Source organism: Phyllobates terribilis, unplaced genomic scaffold (genome assembly GCF_046119375.1).
Source record: "Phyllobates terribilis strain yellow unplaced genomic scaffold, ASM4611937v1 Scaffold_3__8_contigs__length_932513732, whole genome shotgun sequence".
Taxonomy (NCBI): Eukaryota; Metazoa; Chordata; class Amphibia; order Anura; family Dendrobatidae; genus Phyllobates; species Phyllobates terribilis.
In genome coordinates this window covers 750451730-750466568 of record NW_027362763.1, presented here as the reverse complement: position 1 = coordinate 750466568, position 14839 = coordinate 750451730, and the positions used below count along the sequence as shown (strand labels likewise).

Here is a 14839-nt window from a genome sequence, read left to right as displayed (position 1 = left end):
TCCTCTCTTGAAACCAGAACAGAGTTGCTAAGAACATCTCTGGCTCTGGAGCAGCTATTTTCTACATTATTTGGGTATCCATTGTCTCCACCAGAGTTTTAGAATGTGGAATCCTCCAAGAGATTTTCCGCATCTGCAGGACTGAGAATATTCGCACAGCAAGGTCAGTAAATTAATGAATATATTTAAAGAATGTAAAATCAGAAACTTAAAAAGGTATTTATTTAAACAAGAAGTTTTAATTAACACAAGTTTCGAAAATAGAACAACGCGTCTTGTAGGAGTGTTTTAGGAGTAGATGATGCATACAAGTCCGCACGGTTTAGTCCTGAGCATAACAGGCCACTTTATTATACATTAATGGAAACAAAGTTTACCACTGTAAACATTACAGAACATACTATAATAAAATAGTGTTTCCTGTGAATTCTACATGGAATTTCTCACAGAGAAATGATAGCTCTAAACAAGATAAGTAATACAACAGTGGGATAAGACTAGGTGGGCGCAGTGTCACAGGAACACGCTCGCGCTTTCATTTTCCTCCTGGCCAAAGCTTCCTGTTTTTTCCTCTCAATCTCTTCCATGGAACATTTCTTCTGTTGATCTTCAGATATAAGAACTGAAATAAGGAAAAAAAACAACAACTTTAAATTAAACATTTCTTCATTAGTAAGCTTCATTTTTCTAAATTTATTACTGTATAATTTTTCTTCATTTTTTCAAGCCAATACATATAACAAAGGAATTTTTGCCAATGATTTTCGTACTTTTTTTTTTTATACTGGTCTCGTTTTACCCTTAAACACCTATTAATTGAAATCTTTGTGCTATTACAGTTGTGTGGAGACCTAATATGTGCTAATTTTTTATTTTTCCCAAAAAGGTTTGAGCAAGAAAATACATTTTAATCATGGTTTTTAATTTTTCCTTAAAGTTAACCTGTCATGTGCCGGAGATATGTAATTTTTTTTACCAGGTGTTAATGTCACTATTCTCTTATATAGGACGTTACTATTCTTTTGCTTCTGTCCCTAAGATAGAGCCCCCCTCTTCCCTGTATGTAAATCTAATCTTATTAGACAAATGGGGCTGGTCATCAACTATTTCTCTGTAGGCTTCTTCTTGACGACCACCCCCAACTGGCCAAGATGGCTTCAATCATACACAGAGAAGAGAAAGCAACATCTCAGAAGAAGGGAACAAAAGAAAAACAATACTAGATTCAGGAGAACAGCAACATGTACACCAGGTAAAAAAATATATAAAAATACAAATTTATGTTAAGCAACATGTCCTCTTCAATATGAACTAATTTACACAACATGGCCCTGAAAATGTAATTTTTATTGTATAGTTCTTCATAGTAACTGTAGAAAGCAGTCGTAGGGAAAAACAGGACTCTGCCTTAACATAAGTCACTCTGCTCTGCTATACCGGGAAGACAACTTGCGATCATGTGATCACAGAGTCCAAAAAATGTACATGCAATGTCGATGCCGCTATTCACTACACTGCACTCACTGAGCACTATGTAGGCTGGAAAGGTGAAGACAGCAGCGCTTATAAATTGTTAAACTGCAGGAGTTAACGCACAAAGGTTAAAAGAGGTTGCTGCATCATCCGGACCTGAATCGTCCACCGTTAAAAGATGGTGGGCGATCGTCATGTGGTGCGTTCTTTTCAAACTCCTCCTCAATATAGTCAAGCAGTGAGGAGAAAATAAAAGACATAAAACCCCCTTTCTAGCATTCATCAGGGTTGACAAGCAACTGTGGGAAAATCCCATGAAAGAGGTTGTCCACTGCCTTTACATTGATGGCCTATCCTTAGGATAGGTCATCAATATCTGATTGGCCGGGGTCCGACACCTGACACCTCCGCCGATCAGCTGTTATTGGCGGCCGGAAGTACTTACTTGCGAAGCTGGTCGTCTATATGTAGTGGCCGTGGGTTGGTACTGCACATCCGCCTCCTAGTCAAATCAATGGGAGGCGGATATGCAGTACCAAGCCTCCGCCACTACAAGTAGACGACCAGCTTCACAAGTAAGTACTTCCGGCTGGCGGCCGCCACCGATAACAGCTGATCGGCGGGGGTGTCGGACTTGGCTGATCAGACATTGATGACCTATCTTAAGGATAGGCCATCTATGTAAATGTAGTGGACAACCTCTTTGGTCAGACCAGACATGTATTGTCATATCTGTTGTGGTAATGAGCTAAAATGGGCTGTTTTGGAACAGTGGACACGAAGTTCAGAAACCAGTTTTTCTGAAGTCTTCACGGCCCTCATTCCCCAAAAGCCACTAGAAATTAGCTTCAGAGTCAGTATAAGTGGACAAACTTCCAACCATAGGTGAGAGCAGAGGACAATCTTCTACTCGCTCAATTTGAGACAAATGTGACATCAACTATTCTGCCCATCCGAAAGAGTAAAAACTATTCTTGGCCCCACAACGCAACAGGATTATTTTACATAAAATATTAAGTGGTTGGCATATTTCATTAAATTCAGTGTGACAGGCATAATAATATAAGCAACTCCAGTCATATTACTATTATCTGGCCAGCTTCTATAACTACATTGTGACCACAGCCCTGGGAACCATCTGCAGTAAACAATTCAGAGGTGTCCTTATTATTATTATTAGGCAGGTGTGGAAAAATGCTGCAAAGTAGGAATACTTTCCAAAAAAGAAGTGCTAGCTGTAGCGTCGGCGTCCCTGCCCTCTGCTAGGCAGGGACGCTGTTCCCCTCACCTCTCCGCTCCGAGCCCGGCGTCCTTCTCCCGCTCTGCTGGCAGCGCGCGCTCCTTCCCGGCCACGGTGCTTAGGGCGCGCGCGCGCTCCCCCCCTCTTAAAGGGGCCGCGCGCGCCATTCTAAGGAGTCCCCGGCCAATGGCCGGAGGACTTCACCATATATAAGGCACCTCCTCCAAAATGGAGGTGCCCGAGCAATGTTGTTGCACTGTTCACTACTCTGCTTCAGCCCTCAGGTCCCGTTTCCAGTTACCTGCCAGTTTCCTGCCAGATTGCTGTCTGATTCCTGCCTGTTATCCGCTTACCTGCTTGCTAGCCTGAGGTCCGACGGTCTGCCTTCCGACACCTGTCAGTCTGTCTATGGACCAGCTTGCCCGCTCACCTGCTACCTGTCTGCTAGCCTACCTGGAGGCTCCGCCGTCACGTGCTGTGACCAGCTGCCAGTCCAGAGACTTTTGCCCGCTCACCTAGGAGCACTCATCTGCTACCTGTCTGCTAGCCTACCTGAAGGCTCCGCCGTCATGTGCTGTGACCACCTGCCAGTCCAGAGACTCTTGCCCGCTCACCTGGGAGCGCTCATCTGCTACCTGCCTGTTAGCCTACCTGGAGGTTCCGCCGTCACGTGCTGTGACCACCTGCCAGTCCAGAGACTCTTGCCCGCTCACCTGGGAGCGCTCATCTGCTACCTGCCTGTTAGCCTACCTGGAGGCTCCGCCGTCACATGCTGTGACCACCTGCTTATCCAGAGACTCTCGCCTGCTCACCTGGGAGCACACATCTGCCTGCTAGCCTACCTGGAGGCTCAGCCGTCACAGGTCGTACCTACCCTTTACCCAGAGACTGTCCCGGTCACTTGCCGTGACCTCCTGCCCGTTCACCCAGAGACTGTCCCGGTCACTTGCCGTGACCTCCTGCCCGTTCACCCAGAGACTGCCCGGTCACTTGCTGTGACCTCCTGCCCGTTTACCCAGAGACTGTCCCGGTCACCTGCTGTGACTACCTGCCTCTCTTCCCTGGTCGCCACCCGCTTCCTTACAAAGACCGCCCCCTTGTATAAGTTGCTCAGAGGTTCCACCTCCCAGACCCGTTACAGTTTGCTCGGGCCATGGAACCCGGTGGCACCCAAGCTCCCTCGCTCTCGGACCTTTGTCATGAACTGTCCCGTCAGAGGTCCCAACAGGAGTCCATCCTGAGTCACCTGCGGAATGTCAATTCTCGCCTGGACACTCTGACTGCTCCACCAGCAACCACCGCTGGTGTCTTGACTCGCAACTCGGCAGCTCCGCTGCCCACCAATACCATGGTATCCTGCTCCGGACCCCGGCTTTCTGCACCTCCTCGCTTCGGAGGCGACTCCGCTCTGGCTCGGGGCTTCATAAACCAGTGCACTCTGCACTTTGAACTCCTGTCCCACCAGTTTAACTCCGACCGGGCCAAAGTAGCCTTCATCATGTCCCATCTCACGGGGGAGGCACTGGCTTGGCTAAATCCTCTATGGGAGAGAGGAGACCCCCTGGTGTCCGACTTGCCTGCCTTTCTCACGGCTTTCCGGAAAGTCTTCGACGAACCCGGACGGAAGACCTCATCCGCATCGTCTCTGCTACGCCTCCGTCAGGGAAGTCTCACCGTGGGCCAATATGCCATACGGTTCCGTACCCTTGCCTCGGATAACGACACTCTGGTGTCTGTCTTCTGGGAGGGTCTGTCCGGCCGTATTAAAGATGAACTCGCCGGTCAGGACATTCCTACCACTCTCGATGACTTAATAACTCTTGCCACCCGGATTGACCTACGGTTCCAGGAGCGTGCCAAAGAGGTCACCCGTGAGAGGAGGTTTCCACGTCTAGCTCCTACCTTCCAGAAACCCGTCACTCCCTCCGTTTCTCCCCAGGTACACTCTCCTGAGCCTATGCAGGTCGACCAAACCAAGATGGTCAAAACCCGTCAGGACTTACGCCGTGCCGAGGGGAGCTGCTTCTACTGTGGCAGCAAGGAGCACCGGATCCGTACCTGCCCGGAGAGGTCGGGAAACGCCTGTGTCTAGGTTCGCTCAGAGAGGTCGACCTAGACAAGAATAAATCCTCTCCATCTCTGCTGCTGTCAGTCTCAATTATCTGCGGGGAGAACCGTTTTTTCGAACTAGCCCAACTTGACTCTGGAGCAGCCGGGAATCTTATTTCACAGTCCCTGGTAGAAAAACACCGCATTCCCACCAAACCTCTGGCTGTGCCCTTATCTGGCGCTGCCGTGGATGGGGGCCTCTTACCACGTCCCATCCAACTCATCACCGAATCCATTACTCTGCAGGTGGGAATGCTGCATTCTGAGAGCATCTCTTTTCATGTTCTGCCTGGACTCTCTCACGCCCTCTTACTAGGCCTACCTTGGCTCCAGAGACATGCACCCGTGCTTGACTGGAAGACCGGAGAAGTCCTTTGTTGGGGACAGGACTGCCATAAGACTTGTTTGGTTCCCGTTCATCCCGTCCGTCCTTCTCCTACCCCAACTAATCTACCTGGACTTCCGATTCCTTATTGGTCATTTGCTGATGTCTTTAATAAAAAGGAGGCAGAGACATTACCCCCTCATAGACCATACGACTGTCCGATCGACCTGTTACCCGGTACTACGCCTCCCCGTGGGCGTATTTACCCATTGTCCGCTGCTGAGACCCGGTCGATGTCCGAATATATTGAGGAGAATCTGGCCCGGGGATTCATCCGGAAATCTACCTCCCCGGCGGGAGCAGGCTTCTTTTTCGTTAAAAAGAAGGACGGCTCTCTCCGTCCCTGTATAGACTATAGAGGCCTTTACCAGATCACGGTGAAGAATAAGTACCCCCTTCCGCTCATTCCGGAGTTATTTGATCGTCTGAGGGGGGCTAGCATCTTCACCAAACTGGACCTCCGTGGGGCGTACAACCTGGTCCGTATCCGTCAGGGGGATGAATGGAAGACTGCATTCAACACCCGGGACAGCCACTATGAATATCTGGTAATGCCCTTTGGTCTCTGTAATGCTCCTGCCGTCTTTCAAGAGTTGGTCAATGACATCTTCCGGGACCTTCTCTACTCCTGCGTAGTGGTGTACCTGGACGACATCTTGGTCTTCTCTCCGGATCTCCAGACTCACCGGAGGGATGTTCGTCAGGTCCTGCTCAGGTTCAGGCAGAATCACCTCTTCGCTAAATATGAGAAGTGCCTCTTTGAGCAGACCTCGCTTCCGTTTTTGGGCTACATTATTTCTCAGACCGGCCTCCGAATGGATCCAGAGAAACTGTCTGCCATCGAGAAATGGCCTCGACCGGAGGGGTTGAAGGCTATTCAGCGGTTCCTGGGCTTCGCCAACTACTACCGCCTCTTCATACCGCACTTCTCTTCCCGGACTGCCCCAATTTCCGCGCTCACCCGTAAGGGCACTAATCCCAAAGAGTGGACGCCCGAAGCAGAGGAGGCCTTTCTTTCCTTAAAACAGGCCTTCTCTTCCGCCCCGGTGCTGCATCGCCGGACGGCAACAAGCAGTTCTTCCTGGAAGTTGACGCCTCCTCCTCTGGAGCCGGAGCGGTACTTACCCAAAAATCGTCCTCCGGGAGAATGGTAACTTGTGGCTTCTTCTCCAAACTCTTCTCCTCTTCTGAGCGCAACTATTCCATAGGAGACCGAGAGTTATTGGCCATCAAGCTGGCATTGGAGGAGAGGCGTTACCTACTCGAGGGGGCTCTTCACCCGGTAATAATCTACACTGACCACAAGAACTTGGCTTACCTCCAGCATGCCCAGAGACTTAACCTGCGCCAAGCCCGGTGGTCCTTGTTTTTTGCTCGCTTTGATTTTGTTCTTCATTTTCGCCCGGCTGACAAAAACATCAAAGCAGACGCCTTGTCCCGATCCTTTCTGGTGTCCGATCTCGAGGAAGAACCCAAACATATCATCGATCCCGCCAGAGTAATGCAAGTGGCTCCCGTGAGTCTAAATCGTCTCCCTCCCGGTAAGACGTTCGTTTCAGTACCTGATCGGGAGAAGATCCTACACTGGGGCCATTCGTCTAAACTAGCTGGCCACGCCGGTCAAAAAAAGACCCTCCAGCTTATTACCCGGCACAAGGACGTAATAGACTTTGTTTCTGCCTGTGTGTCCTGCGCCCGCAACAAAGTCCCGAGACACCTGCCAGCCGGTCGCCTCCTTCCGCTTCCTGTGCCTGCGGCCCCCTGGCAGCATATTGCTATGGACTTCATAACTGATCTCCCCGTCTCTGCCGGTTGTACGGTCATTTCGGTGGTCGCTGACCGCTTTTCCAAGATGGCTCACTTTATTCCCCTGCCAGGCCTCCCGTCTGCACCCGAGCTGGCTAAAGACTTTTTCCGCCACATCTTCCGTCTTCATGGCCTGCCCCTCCACATCGTGTCGGATCGTGGGGTACAGTTCACCTCACGTTTCTGGAGAGCCACTTGTAAATTGCTAGACGTCACCCTGGACTTCTCCTCCGCTTACCACCCACAGTCTAATGGTCAAGTGGAGCGGATCAATCAGATCCTGACCAGTTACCTCCGGCACTTCGTTAATGCCCACCATTCTGACTGGGTGGATCTCCTGCCATGGGCCGAATTCTCTTACAACAATCACGAGAGCGAATCTTCCTCCAAATCCCCGTTTTTTGTAGTCTTCGGTCAGCATCCTCGGATCCCATTTCCCGTCTCCACCTCGGTGGATAATCCGGCTGCGGAATCTCTTGTTAACAAATTTTCCTCCTTGTGGGAGAGTACCCGGTCCGCACTCCTTCAGTCGTCCGAGCGTATGAAAAGACATGCTGACAAAAAACGTCTGGATCCTCCTCAATTTCGTCCAGGGGATAAGGCCTGGCTCTCGTCCAAGTATGTCCGGCTCAAGATTCCTTGACCGGAGGACTTCACCATATATAAGGCACCTCCTCCAAAATGGAGGTGCCCGAGCAATGTTGTTGCACTGTTCACTACTCTGCTTCAGCCCTCAGGTCCCGTTTCCAGTTACCTGCCAGATTGCTGTCTGATTCCTGCCTGTTATCCGCTTACCTGCTTGCTAGCCTGAGGTCCGACGGTCTGCCTTCCGACACCTGTCAGTCTGTCTATGGACCAGCTTGCCCGCTCACCTGGGAGCGCTCACCTGCTACCTGTCTGCTAGCCTACCTGGAGGCTCCGCCGTCACGTGCTGTGACCACCTGCCAGTCCAGAGACTCTTGCCCGCTCACCTGGGAGCACTCATCTGCTACCTGTCTGCTAGCCTACCTGGAGGCTCCGCCGTCACGTGCTGTGACCACCTGCCAGTCCAGAGACTCTTGCCCGCTCACCTGGGAGCGCTCATCTGCTACCTGCATGTTAGCCTACCTGGAGGTTCCGCCGTCACGTGCTGTGACCACCTGCCAGTCCAGAGACTCTTGCCCGCTCACCTGGGAGCGCTCATCTGCTACCTGCCTGTTAGCCTACCTGGAGGCTCCGCCGTCACATGCTGTGACCACCTGCTTATCCAGAGACTCTCGCCTGCTCACCTGGGAGCACACATCTGCCTGCTAGCCTACCTGGAGGCTCAGCCGTCACAGGTCGTACCTACCCTTTACCCAGAGACTGTCCCGGTCACTTGCCGTGACCTCCTGCCCGTTCACCCAGAGACTGTCCCGGTCACTTGCCGTGACCTCCTGCCCGTTTACCCAGAGACTGTCCCGGTCACCTGCTGTGACTACCTGCCTCTCTTCCCTGGTCGCCACCCGCTTCCTTACAAGGACCGCCCCCTTGTATAAGTTGCTCAGAGGTTCCGCCTCCCAGACCCGTTACACTAGCATTTTATTAATTGATTAAAATTAACTATTCAGTTAATAATCAAAAGGGAGATTTAAATCATATCAATATTTGGTGTGACCAGCCTTTGCCTTCAAAATAGCATTGATTCCTCTATGTGCACTTGCACAAAGTCAGAGATTTTGTAGGATTAAAGTCAGGTATATGATAATGATATGATAATTAATTACACCAAATAGATTATAATGCACACAATTTTTGAAGGAACTCGGCAGGGAGGTTGTTCCAAACATCTTGCAGAACTAATCACAGATCTTATGTGGATGACACTTGTGCTAATCCTTCTGTCTCTTCGTGTAATTCCATACAAATTCGATGATGTTGATATCAGGACTCTGGGGGGTGTATCATCACTTCCAGGGTTCTTTGTTCTTCTCTACACTGAGGATAGTTCTTAATGACATTTGCTGTATGTTTGGGGTTGTTGTCTTGTTGTAGAATAAATTTGGAGCCAATCAGAAACCTCCCTGATGATATTGCAGGATGGATAATTATCTATCTGTATTTCTCAGAACTGAGAACACCATTAATCCTGACTAGTGATGAGCGAGTATGCTGTTAACCCTTTCGGCGAGCATTCGGGTGCTCGCCGAGTATCTTCAGCATGCTCGGATGTTATGTTTTAGTCACTCCATGCTCATGATTTGCGACTGTTTGACAGCTTTAATACATGTGAGGAATGCCTAAGAAACACGCTGAAGATACTCGGAAAACACCCGAGCATGCTCGTAAATCTCGAATAACGAGCATACTCGCTCATCACTAATCCTGACCAAATCACCAAAGTTTTTGCATGTGAACCAAAGTGTTCATCAGGCTTTTAACCTGATGAAGGTTTTGATTTAAAATTGAGAACACATTCGGTTTAGCACTTTAGATTTTATTGGATTCTTTTGTTTTAGATTTTTGTAAAATGAATAAGATAATTTGAGAAAAGAATCAGGATCTACGCATTCTAATACAAGCTGACAGCGCCCGATAGAACTTCATTCTTCTACTATTTAGAATTCATGTCGAAAGCATTGATTTTGGCAGCAGTTCTTCGATGTTCTTCTGGCCAGACTTCTCCAAACAGCAGATGGTTGTTTTGGGTCCCCTTGGTTTTTGCCAGTTCTAAGCTGATGGCACTGCTGGACATCTTCAGATTTCAAAGCAAAGTAAGCACGATGTGTCTTTTTTCTGCAGTACTTTCCTTGGCTAACCCAGTGTCTACGGTCCTCACTGTTGCCCATTTCTTGAAGCTTCTTCAAAAGAGCTTGAACAGCATATCTTGAAACCCCAAGTTTGCTTTAAACCCTTCAAGACATATGATGTAAACTTACGTCATATGTCGTGTCCTTGCCTTTGATGTGGGCTTGCTGTTAGAGACATCATGTGCCTCTAACAGCTGTGTGTGGAGCGGAGCTCCGTCCACGGCTGTTAACCAGCTAAATCCCACTGTCAATTTCTGACAGAAGCATTTATCATGAGCTAGCAGGGGGGTACGTTGTTCCACACTCCCATTAGGATGCCGGTGACGTGATCTGCTGAAGACCTCCTGGCGTTCATAGGAGATCGTGATTTTCACGATACATAGCACAAGAGATCAGACAATGCCAGCTTCAAGTCCCCTAAGGGGAATATTAAATACAGTAAAAAATTAATTACGTTTTTTCGCCGCTGCAGCATTGCAATTAGAGGTGATCAAGACGTTGTATGTACCCTTCAATGGTATCATTAAAATCGGCAGCTCAGGGTGCAAAAAAATAAGCCCTCACACAGTCCCATATCCGAAAAATAAAAACGTTATGGGTCTCGGAGAATGTCGTCAAAAGCAAAATTTCCTTTTTTTTTTATAAATTTCCCAATAATTTTTTACCACTGAAAAAACAAACAAAAAAAAAACTACACATTTGGTATTGTACTGACCTGGAGAGTCATACTGCCACGTCAGTTTTACCATATAGTGAACATGGTAAATAAAAAAATAAAAAGATCAATTGTGAAATTACACTTTTTTGTAATTTGAATGCACTTGGAATATTTGCTTGTTTTCCAGTACACTGTGTGGTAGAATAAATGGTGTCATTCAAAAGTACAACTCATCCCGCAAAAAAACAAGCCCTCATACGGCTATACTGATGGAAAAATAAAAAAGTTATGGCTCTTGGAAAAAAGGGAGGAAAAAATGAAAACAGAAAATCGCCATGTCATGAAAGGGTTAAAACATCTGCCTGGCAGAGACCTTGCAAATGCAGTATAACCATCTAATGCCTTGTTGCCAAGTCTTGCCATGGTGTATGATCTGTGTATTGAAACTATCTTCCACAACCTCACCTTTGCAGCAGAGATTGGCTGTGCTTCACCCAAAGTTTAAGCCTCTAACACAGCTGTTTCTGTTTTAGTTAAAAAATAAGAGGAATATCCACTGAACACTCAGTTGATGCAAGTAAAAAAGTTTACAGAAGACAGTGCACAGCAATAAGTTATAAGTGCTCCTTGGGTGAGAACAGCGTGACATTTCTAAGAAAACTTTTCCAAACAGTCGCTGGATGGAGGGCACTTGTGGGCATGGATGTCTTCTAAGGTGCTATACAGCACCTGGTGTAAGTCTGCAGATGAACTTGTAACCTTGAGATTGTTGATATTTTTCAACAATTTTGGTTCTCAAGTCCTCAGACAGTTCTCATCTCCTCTTTCTGTTCTCCATGCTTAGTGTGGCACACACAGACACACAATGCAAAGATTGAGTCAACTTCTCCCATTTTTATCTGGTTTCAGGCATGATTTTCATATTATCTATACCTATTACTTGCCACTGCTGAGTTTGACGAGCATCACAAGCTTGAAACAAAGTTGTTTATCCACGATTTTGGAAAGGTGTCAACAATTTTGTCCGGCCCATTTTGGGGTTTTGTGTGAAATGATGTCCAATTTGCCTTTTTTTCAGTTTTTTTGTGTTGTTCCAATACACACAATGAAAATAAATATGTGTATAACAAAACATGTGCAATTGCAATAATTTTCTAAGTGAAATACTTCATTTTCTGGAACAATTTCAAGGGTGCCAACACTTTCGGTCATGACTGTATGTGACATACTAACTAAAACTTTTTACTTGCATCAACTGAGTGTGCAGTCGAAACTCCTTATTATTACTTGGGACTCCACTCCCATTCCACTTGCACCTCGCATTCAACAAGTGTGTGCTCTCCGTATTTTCTACTCTGTTTTAGTGAACAACTTTCTTTCAATCTACACATGAAAATGACCATTATCATCCATTTTGTATAATACATCTAACTATAACCCTACAAAATCTCTGACTTTGTGCCAATGTAACAAGTAGAATTGATGCTATTTGGAGGGCAAAAGGGTGCACACACTAAATACTGATTTGATATAATTTTCTCTTTTGTTCATTTAGTTTTCAATTTGTTAATTAGTTAAAGAGGTTGTCCACTACTTTTACATTGATGACCTAACTTGAGGATAGGTCATCAATGTCTGATCGGCTGGGGTCCAACACCCAGCACTCCCGCCGATCAGCTGTTATCGGTGTCAGCAGCGGAGGCCACCGTCCGGAAGTACTCACTTGCCAAGCAGCATCTTCTGGTAGTGGCCGCCGAAGTGTGCTGCACATCCGCCTCCTATTGATTTGACTAAGAAGTGGATGTGTACTACCAAGCCTCAGCCACTAGAAAAAGACGGAGCAGCTTGACAAGTGAGTACTTACAGTTGGCGGACGACACCACCAATAACAGCTGATCGGCGGGGGTTCCAGACCCCAGCCGATCAGACATTGATGACTTATAGGCCATCAATGTAAAAGTATAAAAAAATCTATTTTTAAAGCATCCTTATTAGTGATGAGCGAGCATGCTTGTTTAACCCTGTTAGACAGCAGTGACACATGTAGGGATTGCCTAACAAACAGGCAATCCCTGCATGTGTCATGGCTGTCCATCAGCCGTGACACATGCAGCCGCAGTGGCACAAACATAGATGCCAAGCACGCCACAAATACTCGGCAAGCTCCTGAGTGTGCTCGTTTAAAGGGTTAAACGAGCACGCTCGCTCATCACTAATCCTTATATTGCAGCATTTTTTCTAAAACTTTTGTACAGTACAGTATATGTAATCATTTTTGGAATATGGTAACTTTGGAAATCACAAGCCGCACTTTTCATATATGCATTCACAAAATATAACATATTGGTCCCTCTTAGATTCTTTTTCCTCCCCATACCTTTTGAAGACTGTATGGCCGACATAGAAATATGCCTTTTTGTTGAGGATGGCTGAGGTTTGCTTCGACTGTCTGAGTTAGTGGGAAAAACAGGAGCGCTCTTGTGCAATCTGTCACCAAAACTCTGCAGACGAAGATCCTTGGGAGTGCTCCAGTTTCCAGCTGACTGAGCTGTGAGGATAGAGGAGGCCTGCGATGGTTTTATTCTGGTAAATGAATACTTTGAAGGTGCTGCTTGGTTTGTTCCACCACATGTCATAGCCAGAGACTTTCCTGGATTCTGAGTGCTGGTAAGAAGCACATTTTTACCCTCCCCTCCTGACGGTACAGATTTACACCTGCTGGAAGTCTGGGTGGCCATTTGCAAAGAACCGTTTTGATAAGCGTTTGAGCAATTTCCACTGAAAGATGTTGGAGAGACCCCTCTGTTATTTGACTTATTTGTCCCGAAAGAGGAGCTTGCAATCACAGGACTTCCATTCTTGCTTTGATGACTGCTTGGTTGTTTGGCAAGCATTTGGCATGTAAAATTTAGCAACTGAGGAGTTTCCTTCTTACAGTTTTCTTCATTGAATTCCTGTGCTTGAGTTAATCTTTCAACATCATCACAAACTTGATACAGTAGATCATCATCATCTTCCTTCTCTTCCCATAGACTATCGGACTCACAAAACATATCGAGGACTTCATCAGAGAACTTAAGGTCATCCCATTCATCATGCAGGACGGAGTCTTTAACGTTCGTTGCCCTGGTCTGTGGCACAGCTTGAACACATGATTTCTGTGAGGATTTCATCAAAGTGCTATTTGTACTAAGTGCCTTGCTCTGAACATTATTTTTTGACATCTGACCACCTGTATTTGTCTGAGGTCGGGAAGGCATCTGAGTTCGAGTAGTAGAAAAGGCTTTTGAATTATTTGCGTTACTTTGAAATGTATTAACACCAGTCATTTCTGTGCAACATAACTTACTGGGTTTTCCTTCAGATCCACCATTTACTTTCCTTGGCACAAACTTAAAATGATTAATCTTGCTATAAGAAGACGGAATAGATGTGACTTTAACCCCCCCTCCAGCACGATGTGCACTGGTGTGTACAGGTATATCAGGTGGCATATTATTTTTAGGAGTAGCAATTAGTTCGGGATTTTGAGTAACCTGCATGATAAAAGAATCATCTTCAAGGAGATCATTTCCCCAGTCATCCTCAAAGTCATCTTGGCTTCCTAGAACTGACTGGACGGTTTCTTTCTCTTTATCATTGTTCAGCTCAGGACATTTTCTTACACCTTGATTTGCGTTTGCGGAGATTTTTGACGCTTCATTACACGGCTCTGATCTTTTAGAATTTTCAGAACATAGTTCCATCTTGCTGTGCTCGATCTCTTCACGGATATTGCTCCTCATATTTACTGCAGCGTCCTGCCCACTGAGAGAAGAAACGTCGGATAAACCTTGGCTTAAGAAGCCGCTGTACTTCTGCGTCGATGAATCAAACAAGTCATTAAAAACAGCTTCTGCATCCTGGTCCACAGACTTCTGACTGCTCCTCTGTGGCGCTGGGGATCTCTGACTAACAGATTTCAGCCCCACGGTAACATCATCTCCTCCAGGAACGTCCACCAGGAAGGAGTTATCTTCATTCACAGCGTTGCATTCACTGAACATTTCATCTTCTGAATTTGCTGAATGTGCCTCGTTTTGATCTTTTTGCCTCACCAGATTACTGTCTAATTGCTTTGCCAATCTCATGAGTTTTTCTTCTGTTTGTAAAACCTTTGCCCTATAGCAAAGAGACCAAAAAGTTTAAAAATTAATATGTACATACTTTGAAATATTATATGCTGGCAGAGGCCTGCTAGAGATGGCCGATTGGTGGGTGAAAGAGGACAAGAACCTCCTGCTGAGCAGAAGAGGACGTCCTGTGCTTACAATTCACTATATGGTAGCAGGCAGGACAGAAACAGGAGACGGTCCTCAAAAGTGGACACCCTCTACAGTCCACCCTATCCCTACTGTGCA

At 46.8% G+C, this 14839-nt stretch overlaps 1 protein-coding gene across 1 annotated transcript in view; it reads right to left on the bottom strand.

Annotated features, from left to right (window-relative positions):
* Positions 1–291: 291 nt before the first annotated feature.
* The window catches only part of ETAA1 (ETAA1 activator of ATR kinase), a 30647-nt gene continuing 16099 nt past the window's right edge, over positions 292–14839 (bottom strand). The window contains exons 5-6 of the mRNA XM_073672175.1: positions 12817–14600; positions 292–622 (exon numbers count right to left, since the gene is read on the bottom strand). Of these exons, the coding sequence (XP_073528276.1) occupies positions 498–622; positions 12817–14600 (1909 nt within the window). The 3' untranslated portion in view covers positions 292–497. The remainder of the gene's footprint in view (positions 623–12816; positions 14601–14839) is intronic.